At 48.3% G+C, this 25975-nt stretch overlaps 2 protein-coding genes across 2 annotated transcripts in view; both read right to left on the reverse strand.

Moving 5' to 3' along the window:
- LOC311254127 (uncharacterized protein) overlaps positions 1 to 21302 on the reverse strand; it is a gene marked incomplete at its 3' end in the record, with an annotated part of 33450 nt that extends 12148 nt beyond the window's left edge. The window contains 13 exon segments of the mRNA XM_084384528.1: positions 49 to 5039; positions 5357 to 5520; positions 5631 to 5745; positions 6555 to 6726; positions 7698 to 7848; positions 7933 to 8042; positions 8156 to 8242; positions 8519 to 8541; positions 8810 to 8989; positions 9139 to 9766; positions 10137 to 10216; positions 12982 to 13203; positions 20580 to 21302. Coding sequence (XP_084240654.1) covers positions 49 to 5039; positions 5357 to 5520; positions 5631 to 5745; positions 6555 to 6726; positions 7698 to 7848; positions 7933 to 8042; positions 8156 to 8242; positions 8519 to 8541; positions 8810 to 8989; positions 9139 to 9766; positions 10137 to 10216; positions 12982 to 13202 — 6922 coding nt within the window.
- A 1601-nt stretch (positions 21303 to 22903) lies between these two features.
- xrcc2 (X-ray repair complementing defective repair in Chinese hamster cells 2) lies at positions 22904 to 25971 on the reverse strand (the record flags this gene model as incomplete). The annotated part of the gene is made up of 5 exons (XM_084384527.1): positions 22904 to 23383; positions 24949 to 25225; positions 25536 to 25685; positions 25778 to 25813; positions 25944 to 25971. Coding segments are annotated over 5 exons (813 nt in total), but the record flags the coding sequence as incomplete, so codon positions are not given.
- Between the last annotated feature and the right edge of the window lie 4 nt (positions 25972 to 25975).

Here is a 25975-nt window from a genome sequence, read left to right on the forward strand (position 1 = left end):
GACACTCTTTAAAATACTTGTTCCCTGATGTGTTTCCATGGTACTCACCCACAGTGGCTGCAGACTCTGCCTCCATTTGTGTGTGTTGCTGGGGGCTGACAATAGATGGGCATCCAGGACCAGCACCAGCATCAGGCTGCAAAGAGCTAGTAGGACCAGTCATAGGTGTGGTTTCAGACTGCTCAGAGTTGGCAAAAAGAGGGCTAACAGAACTGGGACCAGGGCTGGCCTCCAACCTCAATGGGCTATTGGGACCAAGACTGGGACTAGCCTCAGGCCTCACAGGACTGGTAGGGACAGGACCAGGGTTAATCTGTGTTATACCTGATTGCAACGGGCCAAGAACAGGACTAGCAACTGGGCTACTGTGCACAGAGCTAGCTTGAGCTTGTTGAGTTCGAGGAGAGAATGTCCGAGCAGGGCTAACCTGTGAGGGAGCAGAGGGTGGAGAACTATCGAATGTCTCACTAGTGGTGCATGTGCTAGGCATCGCTGTGTTATCCTGAGTGGGACTAGAAAGGACAGGGCTATTATGGCTCGGACTAGCCTGATCGGAAGTAGCATCAACAGGGGTGGCTGATCTTTCATACAGGGGGCTACCCGAGGCATTGCTCTGTTGGCTTTCAACAGCAGGAGTGTCGGTGGTATAAAGAGGACTAGCTAGTGACTGGCTAACTGGGCTCGGACTTGCCTGGTTGGGGCTAACAGCAGATGAGTCATCAATTAGGGAACTGGCAGGTTTTGGGCTCGTCTGCCTAATACTGTCTACAGGTCTAAAAAGACCAGAATTAAGCTGAACCACACTCGGAAGAACAGATATCTGAACTGGACTGGCCACCAGGTCCACATCAGGACTAGCCACAGTGGGGCTCAGCTGTGCCACAGTAGGGCCAGAACTAGTTCCAGTGTCGGGACGTGGGCTGTAATGGGGGCTACCTGTGGGGCTACAATATGTTTCACTGGCCTGAGCTGGACTGTGAGGTGGGCTAACACAAGCAATATTAGCATGTGCAGGGCTGCTGTATGGTGTGCTAGCTAATGAGGGCGTCTGTCTTTGGACTGGGCCTGAGTGGGCACTACTAGAGGTGCTTTGTATGTGAACAGGACTAGCTTGACCAGCAGGACTAGACCTTGGTGGACTGTGGATGACAGTAACATCAGTTACGCTAGCAGAGCGGGAAGTTGTCTGGCCACTTTGGCTCAGACTGTGGCTAACTGTGCTACTAGTTGGGTTAGCATCAGTCAGCCTACAGTGTTGAGGACTAAAGCTAGCTGGAGTTGGCAGGGGGCTCGTCTGTACTGCAGAAGTTTGTGAGGGACTGCAGGTAGATCGGACATATGAGGGACTTGACTGACTATGATGTGTGGGACTTTGGCTTGCAAATCTGCAAACAGAGGGATCAGTTCTCTCTTGAGCATGCAGGGAGCCCATCAGACTGTCGCCACTGTTAGTTTCTGTGTGGACTGGGCTAGTATGACCCGAACTGTCTGGAGTAGAGTTAGGATGACTGGTCAACTGGTCGGGGTGGTCGATAGCTACCTCCATCTCCTCATCTTGACATGAGATGGGGTAGGCAGGTCTAGCCAGTACTGCTGAGGGACTAGCTGGATGTATTGAGGATTTAACCAGTGGTGCCACTAGGTTGATTGGTTGCGCCAAGCTGCTGACATGAGCAGGGCTAGTCACCATTAGTATGGGACTAGCACAGGCCAGAAGAGACCTGGCAGGGCTAGTAGGCATTTGACTGGCATGTTTGGGTCTTGAGCTAGCCAAGCTATTTTGGATATGTATGAGGTTGGTTTCACCTTCAATAGCTTCTGTGCAGCGTGATGGGCTGTCACCAGAGGGACTCTGATGAATGTGGCTAGCTAGGGGAGGAATTTCCTCTGTTTCATCAGCACAAGGTGAGCATGTTAGGCTACTGTGTTCCATTGAAGTGCTATTGTGAACAAGGCTTTCTGGTGTGGGCATGGCAATGTGAAGGGGGCTAGAATGGTCCGGGCTTAGTGTGCTACTCTGAAGAGGACCAAGCTGGTTTGGTTTGCCATCTGTGCCATGGCTATCAGGGGCAGGGCAGCTTTCCAGTGTTTGGCCATCAAGGTTAGGACTCAGCTGCATAGGGCAATGCTCCAAGGACTTCATCTCTGTGGTGCTGGTTTGGGTGCATTCCTTTGTGACTCTTGACTGTGTAGCATGCTGAGAAGATAGTAGGCTTAACTGTGAGGGCCTAACAGTCTGTGAAGAGTGGACCTGTACTGGGCTTGCAGGTTGTGACAGACTACACTGTGTGGCTCTGAGTGGGGCCGGTGATGGGCTACATGGAGCTGAAGTAGGCCTCCGTGAGGTGCGTCTCCTTGGTGTTTGTGCAGACCTCAAGTAGACTGGTGAGAGGTCGTGGTCCAGTGTGGAAATGTCCCCTGCAGCCTCCAATTGCAGCTGAGCAGGGCTGCTTGATCCAGGGCTCTCCTGGTCCAGTGTAAGTTTAGTATCCCCTGCGGGACTCTGTGGAAGCGAGGTGCCGACTTGTGCAGGACTTGGTATAGGACTATGCTGTCTTTGTGGAGGACTGTGGTGAGGTTGTGTGATGATGATATCAGTACTACATGGTCTATTAAGCTGTGTTTGTGTAGTGTAGTCCTGCACAGGACTGTGTGGTGGAAGGCTTTGCTGAGGCTCTACAGACCCTGGCTGTACCTGGGAAGGACTAAGCCCTGTCTTGATCGGACTGTGTGGAGAATGTGCATAGCTACGAGATGTGGGAAAACCTTGTTTTGGACTCAGCTGAGACTCTGTGGCCGTTAGCTGATCCTCTGTGGAATATGGGGTATGGCTATGAGAGGTGCAAATGAGCTGGTGAGGACTGTGCTGAGCCTGCGTCAAAGTCACATGTGTAGGACTTTTTTGCAGCTCAGCAGTATCCTCTGGGCATGACATAGGACTTTTAAGGGGTTGTGCTGGACCAGAGTGAGACTGTGTAGGGCTTTGCGGAAGCTCTGCTGGACTTAAGTGAGGAGAGGCTTGGCTTTCCGGGTGTTCTGCAGGATCAGGGTGAGATGGTGTACAGCTTTGTTGGAGCTCTACAGTATCAAGGTAAGATGCCGAAGGTATTGTTTCAAGCTCTGTGGGATCAAGCTGAGATGGCAGTGGATTTTGTTGGAGCACTTCTGGATTAGAACCAGACTGCAAAGGACTGTACTGGAACTCTGTGGGTTCAGGCTGAGTTGGTGCAGGACTACGTTGGTGATCTGTTTGTTCAGGGCAAGATGGTGCAGGACTACATCGGAGCTCTGTGTGTTCAGGCTGAGACAGCACAGGACTATGCTGGGGCTTTGAGGGTTCAGGGTGAGATGGCACAGGACTGGGTTGGAGTTCTATGGGTTCAGGGTGAGATGGGGCAGGACTTGGTTCGAGTTCTGTGGGTTCAGGGTGAGATGGCGCAGGACTGAGTTGGAGTTCCATGGGTTCAGGGTTAGATGGTGCAGGACTATGTTGTTGCTCTGTGCTTTCAGGATGAGATGGCGCAGGACTATGTTGGGGCTCCATCAGTTCAGGGTGAGATGGCGCAGGACTATGTTGGAGCTCCCTGGGTTCAAATGGTTCAGGGGTAAGTTGGAGTTCTGTAGGTTCAGGGTGAGATGGCTCAGGACTATGCTGGAGCTCCTCAGGTTTAGGGTGAGATGGCGCAGGACTATGTTGGATCTCTATCAGTCCAGAGTGAGATGGCGCAGGACTATATTGGAGCACCATGGGTTCAGATGGTGCAGGACTATGCTGGAGCTCCTCAGGTTCAGGGTGAGATGGTGCAGGACTGGGTTGGAGCTCCATGGGTTCAGGGTGAGATGGTGCAGAACTAGACAGAAGCTCTGTGGGTTCAGGATGAGATGGCGCAGGACTATGCTGGAGCTCTGAGGGGTCAGGGTGAGATGGTGCAGGACTGGGTTGGAGTTCTGTGGGTTCAGAATGAGATGGGGCAGGACTATGCTTGAGCTCTGTGGGTTCAGGGTGAGATGACGCAGGACTAAGCTGAAGCTCTAAGGGGTCCGGGTGAGATGGCGCAGGACTATGCTGGAACTCTGTGGGTTCAGGGTGAGATGACGCAGGACTAAGCTGAAGCTCTAAGGGGTCCGGGTGAGATGGCGCAGGACTGTGCTGGAGCTCTGTGGGTTCAGGGTGAGATGACGCAGGACTAAGCTGAAGTTCTAAGGGGTCCGGGTGAGATGGTGCAGGACTATGCTGGAGCTCTGTGGGTTCAGGGTGAGATGGCGCAAGACTTAGCTGAAGCTCTAAGGGGTCAGGGTGAGATGGCGCAGGACTGGGTTGGAGTTTCATGGGTTCAGGGTGAGATGGCACAGGACTAAACCGGAGCTCTGAGGGTTCAGGTTGAGATAGCGCAGGACTGGGTTGGAGTTTCATGGGTTCAGGGTGAGATGGCACAGGACTAAGCCGGAGCTCTGAGGGTTCAGGTTGAGATGGCGCAGGACTTGGTTGGAGTTTCATGGGTTCAGGGTGAGATGGCGCAGGACTAAGCTGGAGCTCTGAAGGTTCAGGGTAAGATGGCGCAGGACTAAGCTGGAGCTCCATGTGTTCAGGGTGAGATTGCACAGGACTAAGTTGGAGCTCTGATGGTTCAGGGTAAGATGGTGCAGGACTAAGCTGGAGCTCCATGTGTTCAGGGTGAGATGGCGCAGGACTAAGCTGGAGCTCCATGGGTTCAGGGTGAGATGGCGAAAGACTTTGCTGTGGTGATGTACAGAGGGTCTTGATAGGACTCTGTGGTGGCTCTGAAAAGACGAGCTTGACTGGGCTATGAGCGGTATGAGTGATGGGGGGATCCTCTGCGTGACCTGGAATTGGTGGCTGTGAAATTCTAATAGATGGTGCCTGTGTGGGACTGAGCAACGTGGCCAGAGTAGGACTGTGTGGGGTTGAAGTGTGTGGGATCAGTTCCTCCTCCTGAGGCCTGCAGGCGGAGCAGACGTAATTTTCAGACCCTGCCCTGCCCTCCCCAGCCTGGACAACACACTCTGTGTGGACACACCTATAACAACACACAAAGTTAAAACGTGTATGTCTGATGAATTTTAATCATTCTCAGAAAGTTCAACATGCAGGGGAACACACCTGTTGTTTCCTATGCAAGACTACATGCACCAACTGCCTGTACTATTCATCAGGTATACACTACAGGTGTCGATTCAATCGACTACTGAATGAATGTCATTTAAGTGAAGCAAAATGTGAAGTAGCTGCAGGAAGTGTTGACTTTGCAAAATAAACACAAGTTGAAATGTGTGTGTGTGTGTGTGTGTGTGTGTGTGTGTGTGTGTGTGTGTGTGTGTGTGGGTGTGTGCGTACCTATAGCAGCAGATACAAGTCAGATAGTCCTGTGGTGTGTCGAGGTCGGGGGCATGGTCACAGAGAGGGCAGGGCAGGGCCGGGTCACATGACTCACATAGAAATGGGTGATTGGCCCACTGGCCTGATGACCTCACACCACAGCGACGGCAGATTCTGCAGTTCTGGAGGAGAGAGGTTTTAAAACACACACACACACACACACAAGTTGGTCCAAAGTTCAACACTGAGACGAACACAAGTGTGTGCTTGTGTGTATGCGTTTTTAGCTCACCTTGCAGCTCCAGCCGGTGCTCGGTGTGTGATCCAGAGGTGGTGTGAGACATTGTGTGTGGTAGGCTTTATCACAGCGATCACACACTAGCAACACTCCATCATCCCCTCGCAACCTAACACACACACACACACACACACGGGGAAACAAAATGCTCGTCAGATTGTCGAACAGGGTCTGAAACCTTGTTCGTCACCTTTTGTTGCTCTCCTCACAGATATGAACAGCTGAGTGCTTCAGGAGAGACAGTCTGCCCTGTTCAATGACCTCAGGTTCCCTTTCTCTCTTCAGCCCACCTTTGAATGTGGCCGTTTAGAACAGAAATAAACACTTTTAAATCCAAATGTAATCAGACAGCACTTTGTGTGAGCCAACTCTTTTACAGCACAAGGCAGCCGGCACACCATCTCTTGGGTGGGTGTGTGCACAAGAACAATAATTAATGTGTACTAATGTGTGCTCCCGTCATTGTGAGAGTTGCCATTGCTCTCACATGCTGTAGTGGGCGCTGTGGACACATAAACACCAGCACACAGGAAAGGCAGACATGGCGGCTCTTTAAAACTTTGACATACAGAGGCTCAGTGTATGTGTGCTGCCTCCTTCATGAATACGTTGATCAGTGTTGGTGATTAAAGAGGAGTAACACAGTAAAGGTGGAGACACAGCTGACTCAGCAGGCTGCAGTGTCTCAAAACGCTGACTGATTGATTAAGTTGTTATCAACATGATCCTTCATGTGTTCATCATGTTTGTGTCTCCTGATGAATCTCAGTGCAGTTTTGGGCCTCCAGCGGCTCCTGAGGGACACATCCATCTCTTTAGCTGCTAAACGCTGCAGCATGTTCACCAGCTAGTCTCTAACTGTGTCTGTCTGCTGAATCAGACAGGGAACATTTTAATGAACTGTGTGTTTGTGTTTACCTGCAGCTCTGACACGTTCGACACTGAGGACACTGCCAGCCGGTCCGGGACAGAGGGGAGGGGACCAGATGGGGGTCCAGGCAGCTGCCATGGTAATGGTCACCACAGCAACAACACATCAACAGACTGCTGACATCACCGCCACCCGAACACAGCACACACTGTGAGGACACTAGAGAGACAGACAAGTTTCCATCTGTATTTAGCTCGTATTCAACCAGAAACCACGACTGAATGTTTGTTTCCATCCAATCATCCAGTTCATTGGCTGATGGAGATAATGAGGGGGTGGAGCTAATTCTCCAGTCTGCCCCATTAAACCAGAAGAAGACACAACAAGATGATTTTGTTCATCAAACATACAATATGTAACTTCTGTCAACAGGGGCACTCCATCAATCTCCTGGAGGACTAAACACCTGGAGTCTCATCAGGTTCTGATCCGGAGCGGTTCACCAACGGGGAGGGCTCAGAGTTACTTTTGAACTTGTGGATTTACCTTCACTCCTGTTTATCAACCTGACTGCAGCAGTGATCCGGAGGTGACCTCCATTGTCGGGTCGTGAACATAACGTTACAAAGAGGAGACAGAGAACCAGAACCAGAACCAGAGTCTCTGCTGAGTGCTGACTTCACTCAGAGCTTCAGCTCAACTCTCTGATGTGTTAAAGTTTCCTTCTGGTTGTGTTCGGTCTCGTTCTCAGACTTCCTTCCTCTCTCTCTGACTCTCTCCTGAAGTTACAGCCACAGACGACCAGATGAAACTCGGCGTCACCTCGAGGACACTGGAGGATTTCTCTGCTTTAACTTTGGTGGAAACGTTTGTGATGATGTGAGAACACAACTCAACAACATGCAGAACAAAGGTCCAGTCGGTTTAATGCAGAAATGTGACAGATTATATGATTTAAAGAGCTCAAGTCGAAGGTCAAACGATGGGGGACATGATGGACAGTGGACAGTGTGTGAGGAAGGTTACAGTCTCCTCATCATCGCTCCACACACATCTGATGTTTTCAGTGGCTCACTGGAAGTGATGAAACACTGAGAAGTCACATGATTCATGACCTCATCAGTTGTTCACTCAGTCTGTTTCAACAGCTTTTACCCCTCAGACAGGAAACAGTTTGAGAGAGTGTGTACCTGTGTGTGTGTGTCTTGTACACAGTGTGTGTCTCTGGGTCCAGTCCTGGTGAGCTCCGGCGGCAGCAGCACAGGGGAAGTGGTAGCTCCGCCCACAACTCGTCTCACGGCAACGCAGTGACGCCCCAAGCCGACGGCAGAATGTACACACCTGAACAGGCGGGAGAGGAGGCGGAGCTTAGTGAGGCAGTATACAGCTGTGTGTAGTTACTAATCAAACGCCACACTGACTGACCTGCGTGCTTCCTGAGTCGATGGCTTTGTCCACGTAGAGCAGTGATTGGCCTTCTCCGCGACACACCCCCTCTGACCAGGCTGCACACTGCAGGTGAGCACAGCACTGACCTGCACACACACACACACACTCAGGTTCACCTGAAAGGACGGACTGACGCTGACAGAAGGAGTTGAGGAGGTGAAGCAGAGCTGGAGGAGAGGAGGACATTAACTTCCTGTACCTGTGAAGTCAAACAGTGACTGGACGTTGATGTCGTGTGGAAGGCCGACAGGTCCGAGCTGCTCCACGAACTCTGAGGAGGACTCCTCTGAAACATCAGGGGACACGGTGATCAATAACACTGATCAGTCAATTCAATTCTGAGTTTATTCACTTAATAATGAGCTTTGAATGAAGCTGAAGTATTCTGAGTCACTCAGCGACACAAAACACTCGACATTATCACCATTTATCTGGACCTTCGTCAGGACCAGTCAGCTGGTCTCTGGTTTGTCTCCTTTAGGAAGACTGATTCTAAATCCAATCACTGACCATCACAGAAAAACAGCAAGATTCACAAAGATCAGTCAGTGTGAGTACTCACCACACTGCTCCGGACTGCTGCACCTACACACAGACACACACAGACACACACAGACACACACAGACACACACACACACACAGAGACACACACACACACACACACACACAGACACACACAGACACACACACACAGACACACACACACAGATTTAGTGTTACTGACTTGGTTCATGGATACAATAAAACAAACACTCTGAGAGGACTCGTGGGAATTCTTATGGAAATGTGAGTGTCCACCAGAGGTTTGACTTTTATTTTGCTAGAGGTTAAACAGGAAGTGAGGTCACTCACGTGGGCGGGGCCTGGTCACCACGGTAGCAGTGGTCATGGCAGTCGTTGTCTCGGTCAGATGAGGCGCGGCGGTTGAGGATGTGGAGCGGGATGTAGCCCGGCGTCGGGCCGAACACCACCAGGCGGCCCTGGCCCAGAGGAGGCTCGTCGCCACGGTAACAGAAGGCACACTGCTTCAGACTGCAGGGCGAGAGACATTGACGGACAGAGTGACAGAGAGAGAGAGAGAGAGACTGATTAATAAAATGAACCCAGCTGAATCCAGTTACACTGCTTCCTGTTCCTGCTGTAACCATGGAAACACACAGAGGTCAGCCGGATTAACTCACCGTTTTTTGGTGTGTCCCAGACTCGGTGTGGGCGAGGCCCCAGAGTCCTCCGACAGGGGGGACAGCGAGTCCTCGTCCTCCAGTCGGGGGCAGGGGGACACCGGAGGACTGGAGCAGGGACTCAGGGTGAGAATCTGCCCCAAGGGACTGGCCCCGCCCCCCTCTGTCTCCATGGGTACTGTGCTGAGATTACAGTCCACCTCCATGGGGGCGGGGCTCGGGCTCGGGCTCGGGCTCGGGCTCGGGCTGGGGCTGGGCCGGTCCACCTCCACAGGCTCAGGAGGGGGTCTGGGGCTGGAGGCTGGGCTGTGGACCGGGCTCAGGTCCGGGGAGGGGTGACGGGGACTGACTTGAGGTCCCCTCCCAGGACTGGAGGTTGGGAGGAGGGCAGCAGGAGCTGAGCTGGTCCTGTCCTCCTCCTCTGCACTGGGAGGTGGTTCTGGGCTGGACTCTGCCTCTGTGGGGTCACGATGAGGGGGGTCAGGTTCCGGCTCAGGTTCTGGACTGAGGCGGTCCTGGCTGGGTTCAGGGTCAGGGTCGGGGGTAGGGTTTGTGTTGGATTTTCTCCTGGAGGTGGACCGACGGCGTCCTGGTGTCTTCTCCTTCACCTCCTTCACCTCCTTCATCTCTGCACACACACACACACACACACACACACACACACACACACACACACACACACACACACACACACACACACACACACACACACACACACACACACACACACACACACACAGACAATCAATCACAAAACCTCAGAACACGTTTGATTGGTCGAGCAGACGTCCTGTCAGAAGTGTCTCTCTGTGTTTACAGTCAGTTGTTCTGCTCAGGCTGATAACTGAGCTGAGGAACGTGTCTCACTTCTCTCCTCCGTGTCTCAGCTCGTCCCAGTGAGAACGTAGGAAGACATGTGTGAGGCAAACAAGGAGACACCTGTGTGTCCTCCGCCAGAATTAGCAAACAGAGCTGAGTCTCAGGTGGATCATACACACCTGTCTTCTGGGGGGTTTTCTTCTCCGTAGCGTCCATGCTCTCTTCGTCCTCTACCTGGGCTCGGCCTCGACTCCGCCCCCTGCACACAAACACACACACCTGGTCAGTTTCACAGATCAGACTCTCAGTGTAAACCTGAACAACAGCGCTGTGAGGACACAACTGCCCACTGGAGACGTTTCAGAAGTCAGACACTGAGTGAGAAAAAAGTCAAAAGATGGTGAAACAGGTCAATTTAAAAGTGGCCAAATGTGAGAATTCTAGTTGAAAACATAAAAAAAGACAACTGTCAACAGAATGTGAATAAATAGCAGTTTTCACATTATGAAGTCTATTTTTTTTTTCTATTTTTTTGCAGACATCTACTGAAGTTAGCGTGCTAACCAGCTAGCTGCTACCCGTCCTGATCCAGAGCTCCTGTGCTAGTGGTGTAAACACCAACACTCCCCTGATCCTCGAGCTCCCAGTCAGAACCACAGCAGCTAACTAAGCTAACTAGCCACAGTTGCTACAGTTAGCAGCAGTTAGCAGCTAATCTGCTGATGTGCTGCCCCCTTTTTTGTTCTGAGCACCTTTAAATAAGCGTAATGACAAAAAGGAAAGTGTACACAGGTGAGCTGCTTTTAAAAGGTGCCCTCACAGCTGGAGGCCACAGTTCAGCAGCCACAACCTCAAAGTCTGTTGTGGACCTGCTGGTGATACACGGCTGCAGTACACCTCTACTGGAGGAAGGCAGGGCTGACCCAAACGCCGCGAGGCTTCTACTGTAATCAACATCAGTGCATGAATGAAGGAGATGTTGCTCCAGCTGCACCAAAAAAGAGGCAAAAGCCTGATAGAGAGCCAGAACCGGAGCTCCTCTGCTGGTTTTTATGTTTAGAGACTTGAAAGCGACAAAGGAGCGCTTGCTTGACCCTCCAGGTCCACAACTGCTCAACATTCACTCGCTCAAAATACATCAAAAAGCTGGACTGTCGGCACGTAAAGGATTATAACTGTGGGCCGATGCCTGGTTGGTGGTTGGATGGTGCTTTAAAGCATGCTGCGCTGTGATTGGTAAGCTGCTCAGGAGGGATTGTGATTGGTGGTTGACTGTGCAGCTAACTCACATGTACCCCAGAACCCTGAAACCAGACGACATGATGTTCCTGTCGCTCAGTGACGGGACGGCGTCAGTGTTTCTCTTGTATCGTATTGATCACGTCGAAGCTGAACAATACAACGTGCAGAACAAACGGGCCGTCAGGAACAACTGATGACATTTATCTCGTTTAGTGAATCATGTGACGACTCTTCGTGACCCTCGACAGAACCAGCGGGTCAGAACTGTTTTAAAACAGTGAAGTCGACCTTTTGGATATAAATTGTCATCACTTCATGGGTTTGTCCTGGTGGACATTTGTGTAATTTGTCCTAATTATCACACTGATGCAGTGTGAAGTGTTTTGTGAGGTCACGTGACCTTTGACCTTTGACCACCAGATTCTGATCAGTTCATCCTGGAGTTCATGTCGATGTTTGAGACAAGTGAAGATGAAACGTTCCCTCGAGGTGATCCAGAGACGAGGCGCCGGCGGACACAAAAAAACACTTTGACCAGGTGTTCAGGTAAACACGATGACATCACAATGACATCACAGCATCAAAACCTGAGCAACAGCAGAGAGAGACACACACACACACACACCCTCCTGGATCCAGCAGAGTGTGTGTGTGTGTGTGTGTGTGTGTGTGTGTGTGTGCGAGTGTGTGTGTGTGTGTGTGTGCGTGTGCGTGTGTGCGCGCAGCAGGAGGTAAAACCTGGAGTAGACTCGGTCCAGCTCACACCTCCTCCTCCTCGCTGCTTATTACCCAGCATGCAACTTAACCACTTCCTCTCCAACCGATCGCACTCACCACAACACACACACACACACACACACACACTTACTTCACTTTATTCCCTCTGAGGGTTACATACATATCAATACAGCATAATGAATCTGAGTCATCAGACTCGAGCTGATCGCTGATCAGGTTGTTTATTGACGATAATAATTCTCACTGTCCTTCTGTTATAACTCGTCTGTAGAGTCAGAGATGTTTCTGTTATAAACCAGTTCATCATCTGTTTCCTCGACACTCTGCATCTCCGCCTGCTCTGCGCTCCGCGTGTTAACGTTCAGATGGTGATAATATATTAATTATCTGTCCTGTTGGGTTCCTTCAGTCACATCACTGAGAGTTTGTTTGATGACTTCAGTCAGACAGTTCAACACTTCTACACAGCTAGCTTAGCGTTAGCCTGCAGGGTCACTTCCAGACTCTTCTCCAGCGCGATGAACACTGGTTGATAATGTCGCGACCAGATGTGAGCAGTGCATGCTGGGTAACCCGCAGACAAACCACATACAGAACTGAAGTAAAAGTGGAAAAGTGTTTTTAGTTTATGATTACAAGACAACAACGAACAATAAATTTCCCCATTTGCGGGACAAATAAAGGAACTCTGATCCTGATTAAAAAATAAATACTTTGGAAAATGCTGTCAATGAAGAAAAATAAAGTATTTCATATATTTTTATTGACGTGTTGATTTCTTGTACTACATTTTTCTTCATGTTATCTTTTTTGTTCGTTTCATCTGTGAGCTGTGAAAATAATAACGTTTCAGTATTATTACTGAATACAGTGTATATTCATATGAACAATCAGTTGAAGGTTGACAGACAAAGTTGTCTTCAAATAACGACGTCAGTGTTGATGCCTGTGCTCGCACTGCATTTCTGCCAAAGCATAAAGTTTAACATGATGTTTGAGACATGAGAGCAGCAGGTGAGCACACCTGTCCTCAGACACACTTACTTCTTCCTTGATTTGGGAGGTGGAGGTGGAGGAGGAGTAGGAGGGGCGGGAGGCGCAGAGCGGCCACCGCTGCCATCTTTGCGAGGTCGCCCACGAGGCCGCCTCTCGGGGGCGGGGCTAGTAGCGGCGGCTTTGGCCAGCTGAGCGCTGCGTCCGGCCCGAGTGACTGGAGGGGCCGGTCCTCTGTCCCGAGGCTCCTGAGACTGAGCCTCAGATGGCATTCTGAAACAGAACAGAGAGGTTCAGGTCCGGTCTACTGGAAGAGACACAGAGTGGGAGGTCGTCTGGATAAACTACAGGTCAACCAATAACAGATGTTGTCAGCCGACAGTTCTGCACTGATCTCTTGAATGTGGTTCTGAACACGTGATCAAAGATCCGTTTTACAGTCCAACAACAAACTTCATCATCTAAACCCACGAGTGACCTGACAGTGGACCTGTAACAACATCTTCCTCTTCAGCACCGAGAGCTGTAAAAACAACAACTTTCATATCAGCTGACATCAGGAAACATTCACACGATACTGATATATCTGTGATATGGACCAGTCTATCAATCAGGCTCTGATATCTGGAACCTCTAGCAGATTTATTGGATTACTTTAGTGACTAGTTACTTTGCAGATTCAGATTCAGTATTCAGTCCTGATAGGCTCGTGACATGTAACCAATCAGAGGATGCAGCGTCAGAGACAACGTCTTGCATTTTAACTCCATTTCTTTATTCACTGACAGATAATCTGAACAATGTTAAACATCAGATCTGATAATCGCTCCGTCACTACAACTAACTCTGTTTGTCTGACCACCAGGTTTAAATCAGAACAGGAAGTCAGGACGTGAAAGCTACAGCGCGACAAAGAGACGTCAGTCACATGATCAATAAGTTACAGTTCCATAACACAGAATCTGATTCAGCTCACAGCCAGATGTTGAACAGCTGCAGGTTTGTGGTTGGAAAGGTGAAGTATCAGGTCAGGTCACATGTTTCAACTGTCAGGAAGTTCATTCACCAAACTCACCTCTGTGATCCAGAAACACAAGATTCAGACGTTATCACCCAACATGTCAGTGTGATCAGTGTGATCAGTGATCAGTGTCAGCTGCTGATTCAAGACAAAGAGTCATAAAACATATGTGTGATGATTCTGACTCTTTCTAACAACCATCATTAATAAAAGACATTTACAGCTTAAATCTTTAGTGAAGTTATTTGACTGAAATCTATCTATACAAACCGTTTATTAAACAATGTGTTTATTGTAAAGTCTCATCATTTACATTCCTCTTCAGGGAGTCCTTCCAATAATCAGACGACACAATAAAAGCTGCATGTTTTCATTACAATGACAAAACATGAATCCATCTGCAGTGTCGTCCACGTTTGTTTTAATCTAAAACAATATTGTTTTCATAAAATCCAACATGTGCTCCGAGATGTTCGTTTAAAAAATACTGAGTGAGGTTTTATCATCTCTCTCAGATGATCTCTGCCTCCCTCCGACATCAGTGTCGTCTGCCTCATGTCCGCCACAGTTCAGAGCATGAGAGCAACGTCGAGACGAAACTTTATTGTCCAGCTGAGGACGAACAATCAACAGTCAACCTGAGCTGCAGACTGGATTATGACGCATGTCCTCGCTGATGGAGTCAATCCAGCAACTTTCAGGCTGTCTGTAGAGTCCAGTAGTCCACTAGAGTCCAGTACAGCAGACTGAGGACAGCCGTGTGACCCAGTGACCCACTGACATGTCATAATGACTGACAGCTCAACCAGCCAATCACAGCACAGGGAGCAAACAGAGACTATCAGTGACCTTTGACACCTGCTGCCTTGTTGATGCTGACTTTGTCCTGAAACAACCTGAACACATCGCTCTGCTCTGATGATTATCTGTACTGGATAAATACTGAGGCCAGAGGACGTTCAACAGCCTGTAAACTCCGAATACTCTGATTGAGCAAAGTAACTAGTAACTAAATGTATCAAATAAATGTAGGAGAAGAAATAAAGGAAATACTCGAGTAAAGCAGCTGAAAATTGTACTTGAGTAAATGTTCTTTAAGTTTTGACACTTAAAGTTTCATTTTTACTGTAAATGAATGTCAGTGTATCAGTGTTCAGTCACGTTGAATACTAATGATCAGTATCAGACCACCGCCAGGCGTCGTCACAACCTCATCACAGCGTCATCACAACCTCATCACAACGTCATCACAACGTCATCACAACCTCGTCACAGCCTCGTCACAACCTCATCACAGCCTCGTCACAGTGTCATCACAACCTCATCACAGCCTCGTCACAGCCTCGTCACAGCCTCATCACAGCCTCGTCACAGCCTCGTCACAGCGTCATCAGTGTCGTCACAGCCTCGTCAGTGTCATCACAACCTCATCACAGCCTCGTCACAGCGTCATCACAACGTCATCACAACCTAATCACAGCCTCATCACAACCTCATCACAGCCTCGTCACAACCTCGTCAGTGTCATCACAACCTCATCACAGCCTCGTCACAACCTCATCACAGCCTCGTCACAGCCTCGTCACAGCGTCATCAGTGTCGTCACAGCCTTGTCAGTGTCATCACAACCTCATCACAGCCTCGTCACAGCGTCATCACAACCTCATCACAACGTCATCACAACCTCATCACAGCCTCGTCACAGCGTCATCACAACCTCATCACAACGTCATCACAACCTAATCACAGCCTCATCACAACCTCATCACAGCCTCATCACAGCCTCATCACAGCGTCATCACAACCTCATCACAGCCTCATCACAGCGTCATCACAGCCTCGTCACAGCCTCACCACTAGGGTTGGGTATCGGTTGGGTTTTTTCCGACACCGGTTACTACTTGGTATTGTTTAAACGGTTCCGGTGCTTAAATGGTACTTGAACCGGTACTTAAAAACCTAGGAATGCACACACTTCGTCAAAAAAACTATGCCCTTTTATTTCCAGAGCCAAATTGAAAACAATTAACTTAAAACATTATAAATACAACATAAAAATAAACTATTATTAAATAAAAGTCACACAATTTACATAATATCAGATACAACAATACTGTATCGAAAAATATAATAATGGAGATTAATGAGGAGCTCCATCTTAAAACTTTGGAATGAAGGACGGCTGTTTTTCAGTCAGTGATTTAAAACGATGTACCGAGCTGCCGCTCCTCCAGGAGGCACCGCTTCTCGTTAATAATGACGGACGAGACGAGAGGGAGAGAGAGAAAAGAGAGTGAGTGAGTGAGTGAGTGTGGTGGTGGGGGAAGAAAGGCTGCTGTCATCGTCATCTGTGATGTCCATCACACTGGCAGCAGGACTGGGGCTTTCTTCACGAAGTCCGGGTCGGGGAGGCGCAACACTGGCAGGAGCGGCGGCGGCCGTGGATGTGCTTGGCACTGGGTCGCGGAGTTTGTCAAACACGGTGCACAGTTCGGCTTTTAAGTACACGCCGTGTGTTGCCAGGTGTTTCATCAGATTTGACGTGTTACCCCCCTTGCACGCAATTGTTTTGCGGCATTTATTACAGACCGCAGAGTCTCCATCCTTAGCTGTGTAATGAAGCCAGACTTTTGACCGTCTTCCTTTGGCATCTTGTTGATCCTCTCACCTTCTCATCAGCGGCACCGAGCAGCGCCACTGACGTCATGCGCAACACGTGCGACGTCGGTGCCTTCAAGTGCGGCACCAAAATGAGGCACCGAAACTTTTGTTTTTATTCGGTCCGGTTAGTACCGTTTACGTCGAAACCGGTCCATACTCATACTGGGTTTCGGTACCCAACCCTAGTCATCACAACCTCACCACAGCCTCATCAGTCCAGTCCAAATATTAATTATACAGCGGGCAATAGCCTCTGATGCCCGCTGTGTTGAACAATCAAACTCCACCGGACTACAGATCAGTCCAATCCAACAATCACATCTTCAAAAACCTGAACATCCATCTTGTTCTTCCAAAGATGACTGGGATGTATTTATGAGAACAGCAGCTCCAGAACACAGAAGGTCCGATTACACATGAAAACAAACTTTACTACATATCCTGATAATCAGTCCCTTCAGGATTTCCAGATATTGCGATCAGACCAAATTCAACCAATCACTGCGTATTATTTAGCAAATTTGACCAATCGCTGTCGTCCTTCAGTGAACTCACTTCCTTGTTTCTGGATCTGAAGATGCAGACATGTTCTCACATTTACCTAAAAGACCCAGCACTGCAGACCGAGCAAAACTAGTCTGTGACGTTCTGCTTGAAAGCGAAGGTAAACTGTGTGCAACATCGTGGTGGTTACTGACAGGTGGACAACAGGTGAGACAACAGCTGAGACGAATCACTGCTGCAAGTTCTGAAAGAACAGAGGTGAGTCAGTAAAAACAACTGTGAAATATAATCACGTGATAGATGCATGTTGCCTGTAAAATAATGTAAACTACTTTCACTTGATCTTGCAACTTCATTTAAAAAATAACTCAAAACCGTCACAACTTGCAACTAATTTAGAAAAGCTGCCACGAAATCCCGAATATCAGACCACAACAGTCTGTGGCGTCCTGGAGGGACTGATAATCATCCTGAGGTCGTTAATGAGGTTAAATATCTTTCACATTTTACCACTGAAGACATGAAAGATAATGAGGTTTACTGAGTGTACAGGTGGAGTGAAGACTGTAGGTACAACACAGTCTGTATTCATCATTTAAATTGTTTTCATTTCTTTTTAAATGTAACACTGTTAAAATCGAACGATCTTTGGCATCAACTTTATTAGAGTCTGAACTGAACATTAGAGCCTCTCTGTGAGAAGTTACAGTGAAGCTGTAACGTCAGTAAAGTAACTTTAGAGACGTTTCATTTGAGTTTCTGTCTATTTGATATCAAGACACAACATCTGGACACGTGGGATCTGCTGGATTACACTGTTGGACTCTGTTCTCTTTACAGGACGACGAGCGGTTCTGACCAGGATCACTTCTGTTCTGTCCCGTTAGTGTTAAATGCCACTCTTACTAACCATTAATGTTGGTGTATATTCCCGCAGTGAGGAGGATCCTGAGCGTGTTACATGGCTGGATTATTGATTATTGTTCTGAACAGTATGAAGTAACATTAACAGAATGGTCTCTGTTCCTGTCTGGTTGTCTTCAGTGTCCTGTCTCCATCGTGGACGAGCTGGTGGTGTTGTGTTTTATATTCGAGACTAGATAAACTGAAAACAGGTCAGATGAGAGAGGTCCGACTATGAGAGACTAGATGTGACTTGAATGACACTCGTCAGCCTCCGGTACAATCAGCTGTCCCAACGTTACGACGGGGTCGCAAAGATTTTACATTTTCTAACACTATCACCAGCGTAAAGTGTGGAAGGTGTTTAATGGCGTGGAGGGTTACTTTATGAAAGTAATACCTCTGATGTAACGTTAGTCTCTTAGTCTACATTGAAAAACGTGACATTAATTAAAGTCTTAGTCACATTTAGCTGCTGTATATCTAACGTTAACGTGCAGCAGTTACCTGTCTGTCAGTCTGTTGACTTTAGATTAAGACGATTTAGATATTTAAAGCAGAAGTGGCCTCAACTGATGATGATGACTCAGCGTAACCTCCGTGCAGGATGGCGACGTGCTCCCCCGTGTGGTCGGTGGAGGCTGTGCAGCCATCAGAAACCATCGGCGCCAAGTTCAGATATCAATAGTTTGTAAAAGGTCGTATCAGCGCCAAACCCATTAATCAGTCGACCTCTGGTTTGAAGCTACAAAGGTGGCAGGGTCCGCCACATATAAACTAAGTAAAACGGTATAAATTGTGTCAGTTTGTTTATTCAGTCAAGAAAACAGAGTTTGATCATTTAGTTTGTTTGAGGATCTTTCTCTGCTCATTAACATTTCTTCACTAAAACTACAGACTGCTCCTTTAACAATCTCTTTAGTCTCATTTAAAATGTCCCCATATTAAACCGTCTGCACGAACTAGAGCCTTAAAAAACATTCAATTACATTTTAAACAGAGTATTAAAAGTTGTGTAGTGTAGGCAACATGTTTTAAATGTATAAATGCCTTCTTTCATTTGTTTTGTAGAAAACACTGATGAAGAAACTCAAGTTTTGTCTTCTTCCTACTTCTTGACTCATGTTTTATATTCTGCGGTGACACAACAGCTGACCAACAGTGAAAACAACCAGACTCTGCTTTGAGTTTAAAGGAGCAGTATGTAGAAATCCAAACCCAGAATATTAATGAGTGGAGTGTGACGATACACTCAGCTCACGAGAACAAGACGATATTTTAACACTACTTTTAAATAAACGTCTTAAAGTTTTATTCAATCAAAAGTCACAAAAACAACGCAGGTCCATTTTAACTCGTAACCATCTTGTGATGAACTGAGTGAATCATCATCTGCAGCTGAAGACACAAACTCTCCCGAGTCTCTTCAGATCTGAGCTTCTGACTTCCAACTGAAGCTGTGTGACGAAGTTCGACCTCCTGGCTAACTTCCTGTTTAGCGCCCAGCTCTTCTGGACTTTACAGGTGTTACTGGACCTGATGGCTCCAGTACGAAAGTTAACGGGTCGTGTCTCGGGGTTGTGATGCTCAAAAACGTCTATCAAGCGTTGTACAGACGTTTCTTTCACCAAGTTAGTTTCTGGAAGAAGTCTATCTGGCCACAGAGCATCACGTGACCACTATGACCCCGGTCTGCAGAGCCTGGAGCGCCTCCTGGAGGCCCGGTGCTGCTCTGCGTCTGTTAGCGACTGAGCTTCTCTCCTGGACGAGAAATATCATCACGTTTTAATATCGCCAGATCTTGTCACACTCATATTAATGAGGTAATAATACAAACTGTGTCCATCAGTGAATCAACAAGCTGTCCTCAGAAGAGAACAAGGTCCCAGAACACTGTCTGAAGCTAGAGAGGTGGCAGGGTCCGCCACATATAGACACAGTCAAACAGTGTAGACTGTGTTGTCCTTTAAAATCAGTAAAAGATCTTCACCAAAACTACAGAATGCTCCTTTAAGATAAACACACAGCAGTGTACCACGTGACAGCAGACAGAGATCACTGATCACTAATCAATCATGAGTTGATCAGAAAGTGATTGGATATGATAAAGTGTCGATGTGTGTGTGTGCGCGCGTGTCTGTGGGGTTAACTGCCTGGTTACCATCTGTCAGAAGAGTTGTGTGTTTGTGTGTGTGTGTGTGTGTTTGTGTGTGTGTTTTAAATGAAACGAGTCAGTGAAGGTTATTAATGCTACACACACAGGCACGCACGCACGCACTGTTTACTTCTCACATTAAACTGAATAGTAGGAACGGAGCAGTTAGCCGTTAGCATTTAGCTTCCCCGGACCGCCCAGTTGACTGATCACTTCTCTGTTAGCATTAGCATTAGCTAGCTGGCTAGCTGTTAGCGCGCACTAGAAACGAGTGCATCCACCGCGCGCTTATTCATCGTCCCGGTGCGAGTGAGACCGAGCGGCGTCAAGTTAAAGCAGAGAGCCGCCGAGCGAGCCCGGAGCCCGGCAGCCCGGGAGCAGGAGCGGGGTGAAAAAGCTGCTTACTGATTTGATGCAATTCTCTTTTTCCTCTCCAGCTTTCAGCCAACTTAGAGCGATCTGTTCAAATCCGACAGCGAACTTCTCCCAAAGATCACATCTGCTTCACGAGTCTGCCATGGTTCGGTGTTCCGACCAAACATTCCCGTGGATCGTGGAGGAAAAAAGACGGTTTCGCTGTGAAAATTGGCGAAAAATTAAAGTTGAAGCGGTCGCTCCGTCATGGAGGCCATGTTTGGGAGCGACCGAAGCACCGCCTGTCAGCGACAGCAGGAGAAGTAGGTCCCAGAAAACATTAACTGCTGCACCGGAGCAGACACGCGCACCGGGCCGGGCTGGTTGTTTACGCCCGGTTAGAGGCGACATTCACCGGGAGCGACAGTGTGAACCGTGTCGGTGTGTGTGTGCGCGCGTCCGGCCGCGTTCATTTGTTTGTGTTGTGTAAAAAGTGTGTCTGACCCCGCGGAGGGATCTGTTGGAGGGCTGCTCTGGTGAAGCGGTCTGTCATCAGACCTGAAGTCCCGGACTGGATCCGTCCGCGAGGAGCCGGACTGCTGCTGCACGTGCCTCAAACATGGAGCCGTCATTACCTGAGCCGTTAATTAACCTGTTCATCACTTCATGTGTCTGTGCTTTAACACGTGACGTCATGTGCTTTAACACATGACGTCATGGTTAGGGTTCCTCTGTCAGCACTGAAACAGACCAAACAGTCACAACCAATAAAGGATCAATAACTGATCATTAATCCATCACAACACTGTCCTTCTTCACTTGGTTTGAGCAGAGCAGCAGGCACACAGCAGCTCCATGAACCTCTGAGATCAATTAATGAGAATAACTGATGTTTAAACAGAAGAGGCTGTTCAGGGATAATAACCTGGACCTGTGGACCGGGTCGGGTGGTTAATGGAGGACGGCTGATCATATTGATCTGTAACACTGGAGGATATCTGGATTAGGAGAGGAGCTGTATGGAGGGAACATTTACTGCTCCATACTTCTTCTAAACTGTTACTTTTGTTTGTTGTATGATGTTTTAACTTAAAGCCGTTCAGTCTATATTTCCTCAGGTGTATTTTCCTGAAGCCTCATTGAAAAGGTCGTTATTCCCATTACAAAGATTTCAGCAGCGATGTGGTCCAGTTCTCTGACTGAAGCCATTTCACTGTAATGTCTCTGTAGTGTTTTGTTGTTCGGAAGCAAAAGACCGAAAAAGGAGTTCATCTCACTTAAATATAATTGTCGTCTCAGTGCTGGAAGTCATATTCACCTTCATATTACACTAAAACTACAGTCAGTATTCACAAGTTTAACTAAGTAAAAGTAAATGAAGCAGCGTGGAGCTGTTGGAGCGCCCCCTGGTGGAGACACTTTGAACTACTTTATATTCAGTTGGCTCGTTTGGTCCTGTGGTTCCCAACCTGGAGGTCGGGTCCATCCAGAGGGTCACAAGATAAATCAGAGAGGACCACCGATAGATTCTCTCAACGTACAGACGGGTTCAAGGTTAACAGAGACCTGAAGCCCCGCCCCCGGGTTACTACAGACATGAAGCCCGCCCCCATGCTACTACAGACCTGAAGCCCCGCCCCCAGGTTACTACAGCCATGAAGCCCCGCCCCCATGTTACTACAGAGCTGAAGCCCCGCCCCCAGGTTACTACAGACCTGAAGCCCCGCCCCTCAGGCTACTACAGACCTGAAGCCCCGCCCCTCAGGTTACTACAGAGCTGAAGCCCCGCCCCTCAGGTTACTACAGAGCTGAAGCCCCGCCCCTCAGGTTACTACAGAGCTGAAGCCCCGACTCTTCCTGTTCCCCTCATGGAGCTCATTGATCAGAGCTCATCTGTAGTGATGCAGAGAGACAGATGATGTATTGCTCCTGTTTGAATCTCACAGATGATGTTTGTCAGTCTGTCATCAGACTGTGACGTCATTATAAAGACGTGAAGTGAAGTGACGTTCATCTTGTTTACGAGCTGTTCTGAGCCCAGTTGGCTCCATGTTGGTGTTGGTTCTGGTTCTGATGAGACGATGTAGTTCACTGAGCGCTTTAACACAAAACTACATGAGGTTTGACTTTAATACAACAAACTGACAAACATCATGTGATTGATGACCCAGTTCAACTGGATCAGTACATCAGCTGTCTCCTCGTCCACTGGAGGGGGCGGGGCTTCAGCTCTCTATCCTGTCGAGCTTCCAGAGCAGCTTCGAGTAGCAACTTCTTTATTTTATCTTGTGATTCATAGATCCACGTTCACTGATCTGATCCACTGATCCGGCCTGCAGCAGCCTCCTGTCGTGCAGTAAAGATGATAAAAAAACTCTCACATCAGGAAACTTTATTGAACAAATGTGTTTGTACATGAACTCAACTACTTTTCTTGAGGGAAAATATAAAGTTATAAAAAAACTAACAACTTCCTGTTCACAGCTGGTTTCACCTGCAGTAAATCTCCTGATGTCTGCAGCTCAGCGACTGTTCAGATAAACTCCACCCCTCCGTCTGTGACGCAGAAGGAGCTGCTCCTGGAAGCCTTCGTCCTGGAGGAAGTGCAGTGGACGGTGAAGACATGTCGTCTCCTCTGCTCTGTGCTGCCTCCTGCTGTGGCGGCCATGTTGTTTGCAGCCTCCTGCCTGGAGCACAGCAGCCGGTGGTTCACCAGCCGTTGCCAGGGGCGACAGAGATACGGCCGGTCGTACTCAGAGGAGGAGGAGGAGGTGGAGGAGGAGGAAGAGGAGGAAGGTCCACTGTAGCTCCTCCTGATGGCGTGGCAGGTGGCGAAGACGGTGATTCTGTAATCCCTGAGAGAAGGAGCCAAATCTGCGATCAGTTACAGATTCTACAGTCGACACAACATGCAGCGTTAGTGAGTCGGCGTCCATCACGTTCCTCCAGAACAGCTTCACTTCTCCAACTGTGTGGAACAGCATTCAAATGTCTCTATGTGTTTGGTGTCGGTGGAGAACGATCATCACCTCAAGCTCTACAAAAACCACCTGAAAGAACCCAGAAGTACCCAAAGGACCCCAAAGATTCCCTCAATCAACCACTGAAAGGAGCTCCAGAGACACCCATGACCACAAGACCTTAAAGGTCTCTAGACTCCCTTCAATGACCACTAAAACCATCCAACTACCTAAAAGTTCTCTAGAACCTCCTTAATGAGCACCACAAGGACCTCAATGGTCACTAGCACTACTTAAAAAAACCTTAAGAACCTACTCTGACCACTACAACTTCTTCCATGACCACTAACATCCACAGTGACCCCAAAAACCATCCATCCTCCCAAAGGACCTCAAGAACCTCGTTGATGACAACAATAACAAAGGAACTCGACAACAACAATTTTTAATGACCACAAGAAAACCTGAAGGACTGACGAGAGCCACTTACAGAACCAGTAGAACTTTTTCAATACCCACAAGAACCACATACAGCCCCCTAGAACATCCTCAACAATGACTAGAACCTCCTTTTTGACCCCTGGAACACCCTTCAATGACCACCAGAGCCACCCAACTACCTTAAAGGCCCCTAGAACCACGTCGGTGACCACATCAACAACATAAGGGAACTCTTGAACTGTCAATGACTTTAAGAACCTAAAGGATACATAGAACCTCTTCAAGAACCACATAACTACACAAAAAGCCTTGAGAACCTCCTAAATGATCACTAGTGGCACCTTAAAAACCTCAAGAACCTCCTCTGACCACTAGAACCTCCTCAGTGACAACAAGAACCTCTTAAAGGAACTTGACAACAACAATTTTTAAGTTAAGCAGAATGACACCTTGAGGCAAGCTGAAAGACCTCAAAGACTACAAGAACCAATAAACCACTTACAGGACCTGTAGAACCACCTCCTCAACGACCACGTGAACCACCTTAAGGGCCTCTAGAACCTCCTCAGTGACCACATCGATTAGAAACTCTTGACTCATCAATGACTACAAGAACCTAAGAGATCCATAGAACCTCTTAAATGACCACTAGAACCATCTAACTACCAAAAAGTTCTCTTAAACCTCCTTAGTTACCACGACAGCCACCTCAATGATCACTAGCACACCCTAAAAACCTTAAGAACCTCCTCTGACCACAACATCTACATAAGGCAACTCTTCAATGTCAGTGTCGATAAGAACCTAAGGGATCCATAGAACATCTTCAATGACCATTATAACCACCAAACTACCTATAAAACCCCAAGAACCTCCTCTTTGAACACCAGAACCCCAAGAACAACTTGATGCACCACAGGTACCCATTAAAAGACCTCTGCAACCAACTAAAGAATGTCTAGAACTCAGTGAAACCACCTACAGCAGCACTAGAACCACCTAAATTGATGAACAGCTACCTGAGCAGTCGGCCCAGCAGCTCTGCACACTTGCTGAGCCTCTCTTCCTGCTTGGTGATGCTGGTCCCGCCCTCACAGCGGTCCTGCCAATAGAAAGCAGAGATGCTGTCAATAAGTAGGAGCGCCAGGGCGGGCCGCGAAGACAAGGAGGTCTCCAGGAAGTGGAGGGTGAGGAGGAGCTGGGAGGAGGAGGAACAGTGGACGACGAGGAGGCGAGACAGACACAGACGCAACACGGCCTCATCTGAACCTGCCGAGGGCGAGCCGGTAGAACGAGCTAGACAGATACAGAGAGAGAGAGATGGATGACAGAGGTTAGCGCCCTCTACAGGCTGCAGAGGTTATTAAAACAACAACTCTCAGTCTGAAGAGCAGCAAAGTTAACATGTCGTTTGTTCTTTAAATGGTTTAAAGCGTCTTTGAGTACGATGAGAGGTTAACAGAAAAATGTGAATAAGATGTGTTATTATTATTTTATTATTTGTCCTGAGGGGGGCGCTACAGCAACACAGAAGAAGTCTTAAAAACACAAGTTGCTCTGCTTCTACTTCTTCGTTGGTGTGTGTGTTTGTAATGTGTGTGTGTACCTGCGTTCAGTCTGCTGTCCAGGATGCTGACCAGTCGTAACATGTCCAGACTGTAGTCGGTGTCCACGAACACAACGTCCACCTCCAGACCGCCGGACGCCACCGGCAACACACAGTGACACAGCAGGTGGTAGAGCAGCTCTGTCTTACCTGAGACACACACACAAACACACACATAACACACAACACACACAGACTTTACAGTAAGTTGAGCCAGGCTGTTTCCTGTAGAGTGAACTCACCTGTTCCCTCTGGTCCATACAGCTCCACCACCTCACCTGACGGAGTCAAACACACGTGAGCTGATCAGTTATAACAGTTATTAACAGTCAGTAATAAGCTGGCTCCTTTCATGATTCAATGAGGTCATGTGACGTGTGCTGACAGGAAGTTGGCGTGGTCAGTTACCATGGTCGGGTCCTCCATCTTCAGGAAACAGA

This window comes from Pagrus pagrus (genome assembly GCF_965226575.1).
Source record: "Pagrus pagrus genome assembly, contig: HAP1_SCAFFOLD_423, whole genome shotgun sequence".
NCBI classification, from domain to species: Eukaryota; Metazoa; Chordata; class Actinopteri; order Spariformes; family Sparidae; genus Pagrus; species Pagrus pagrus.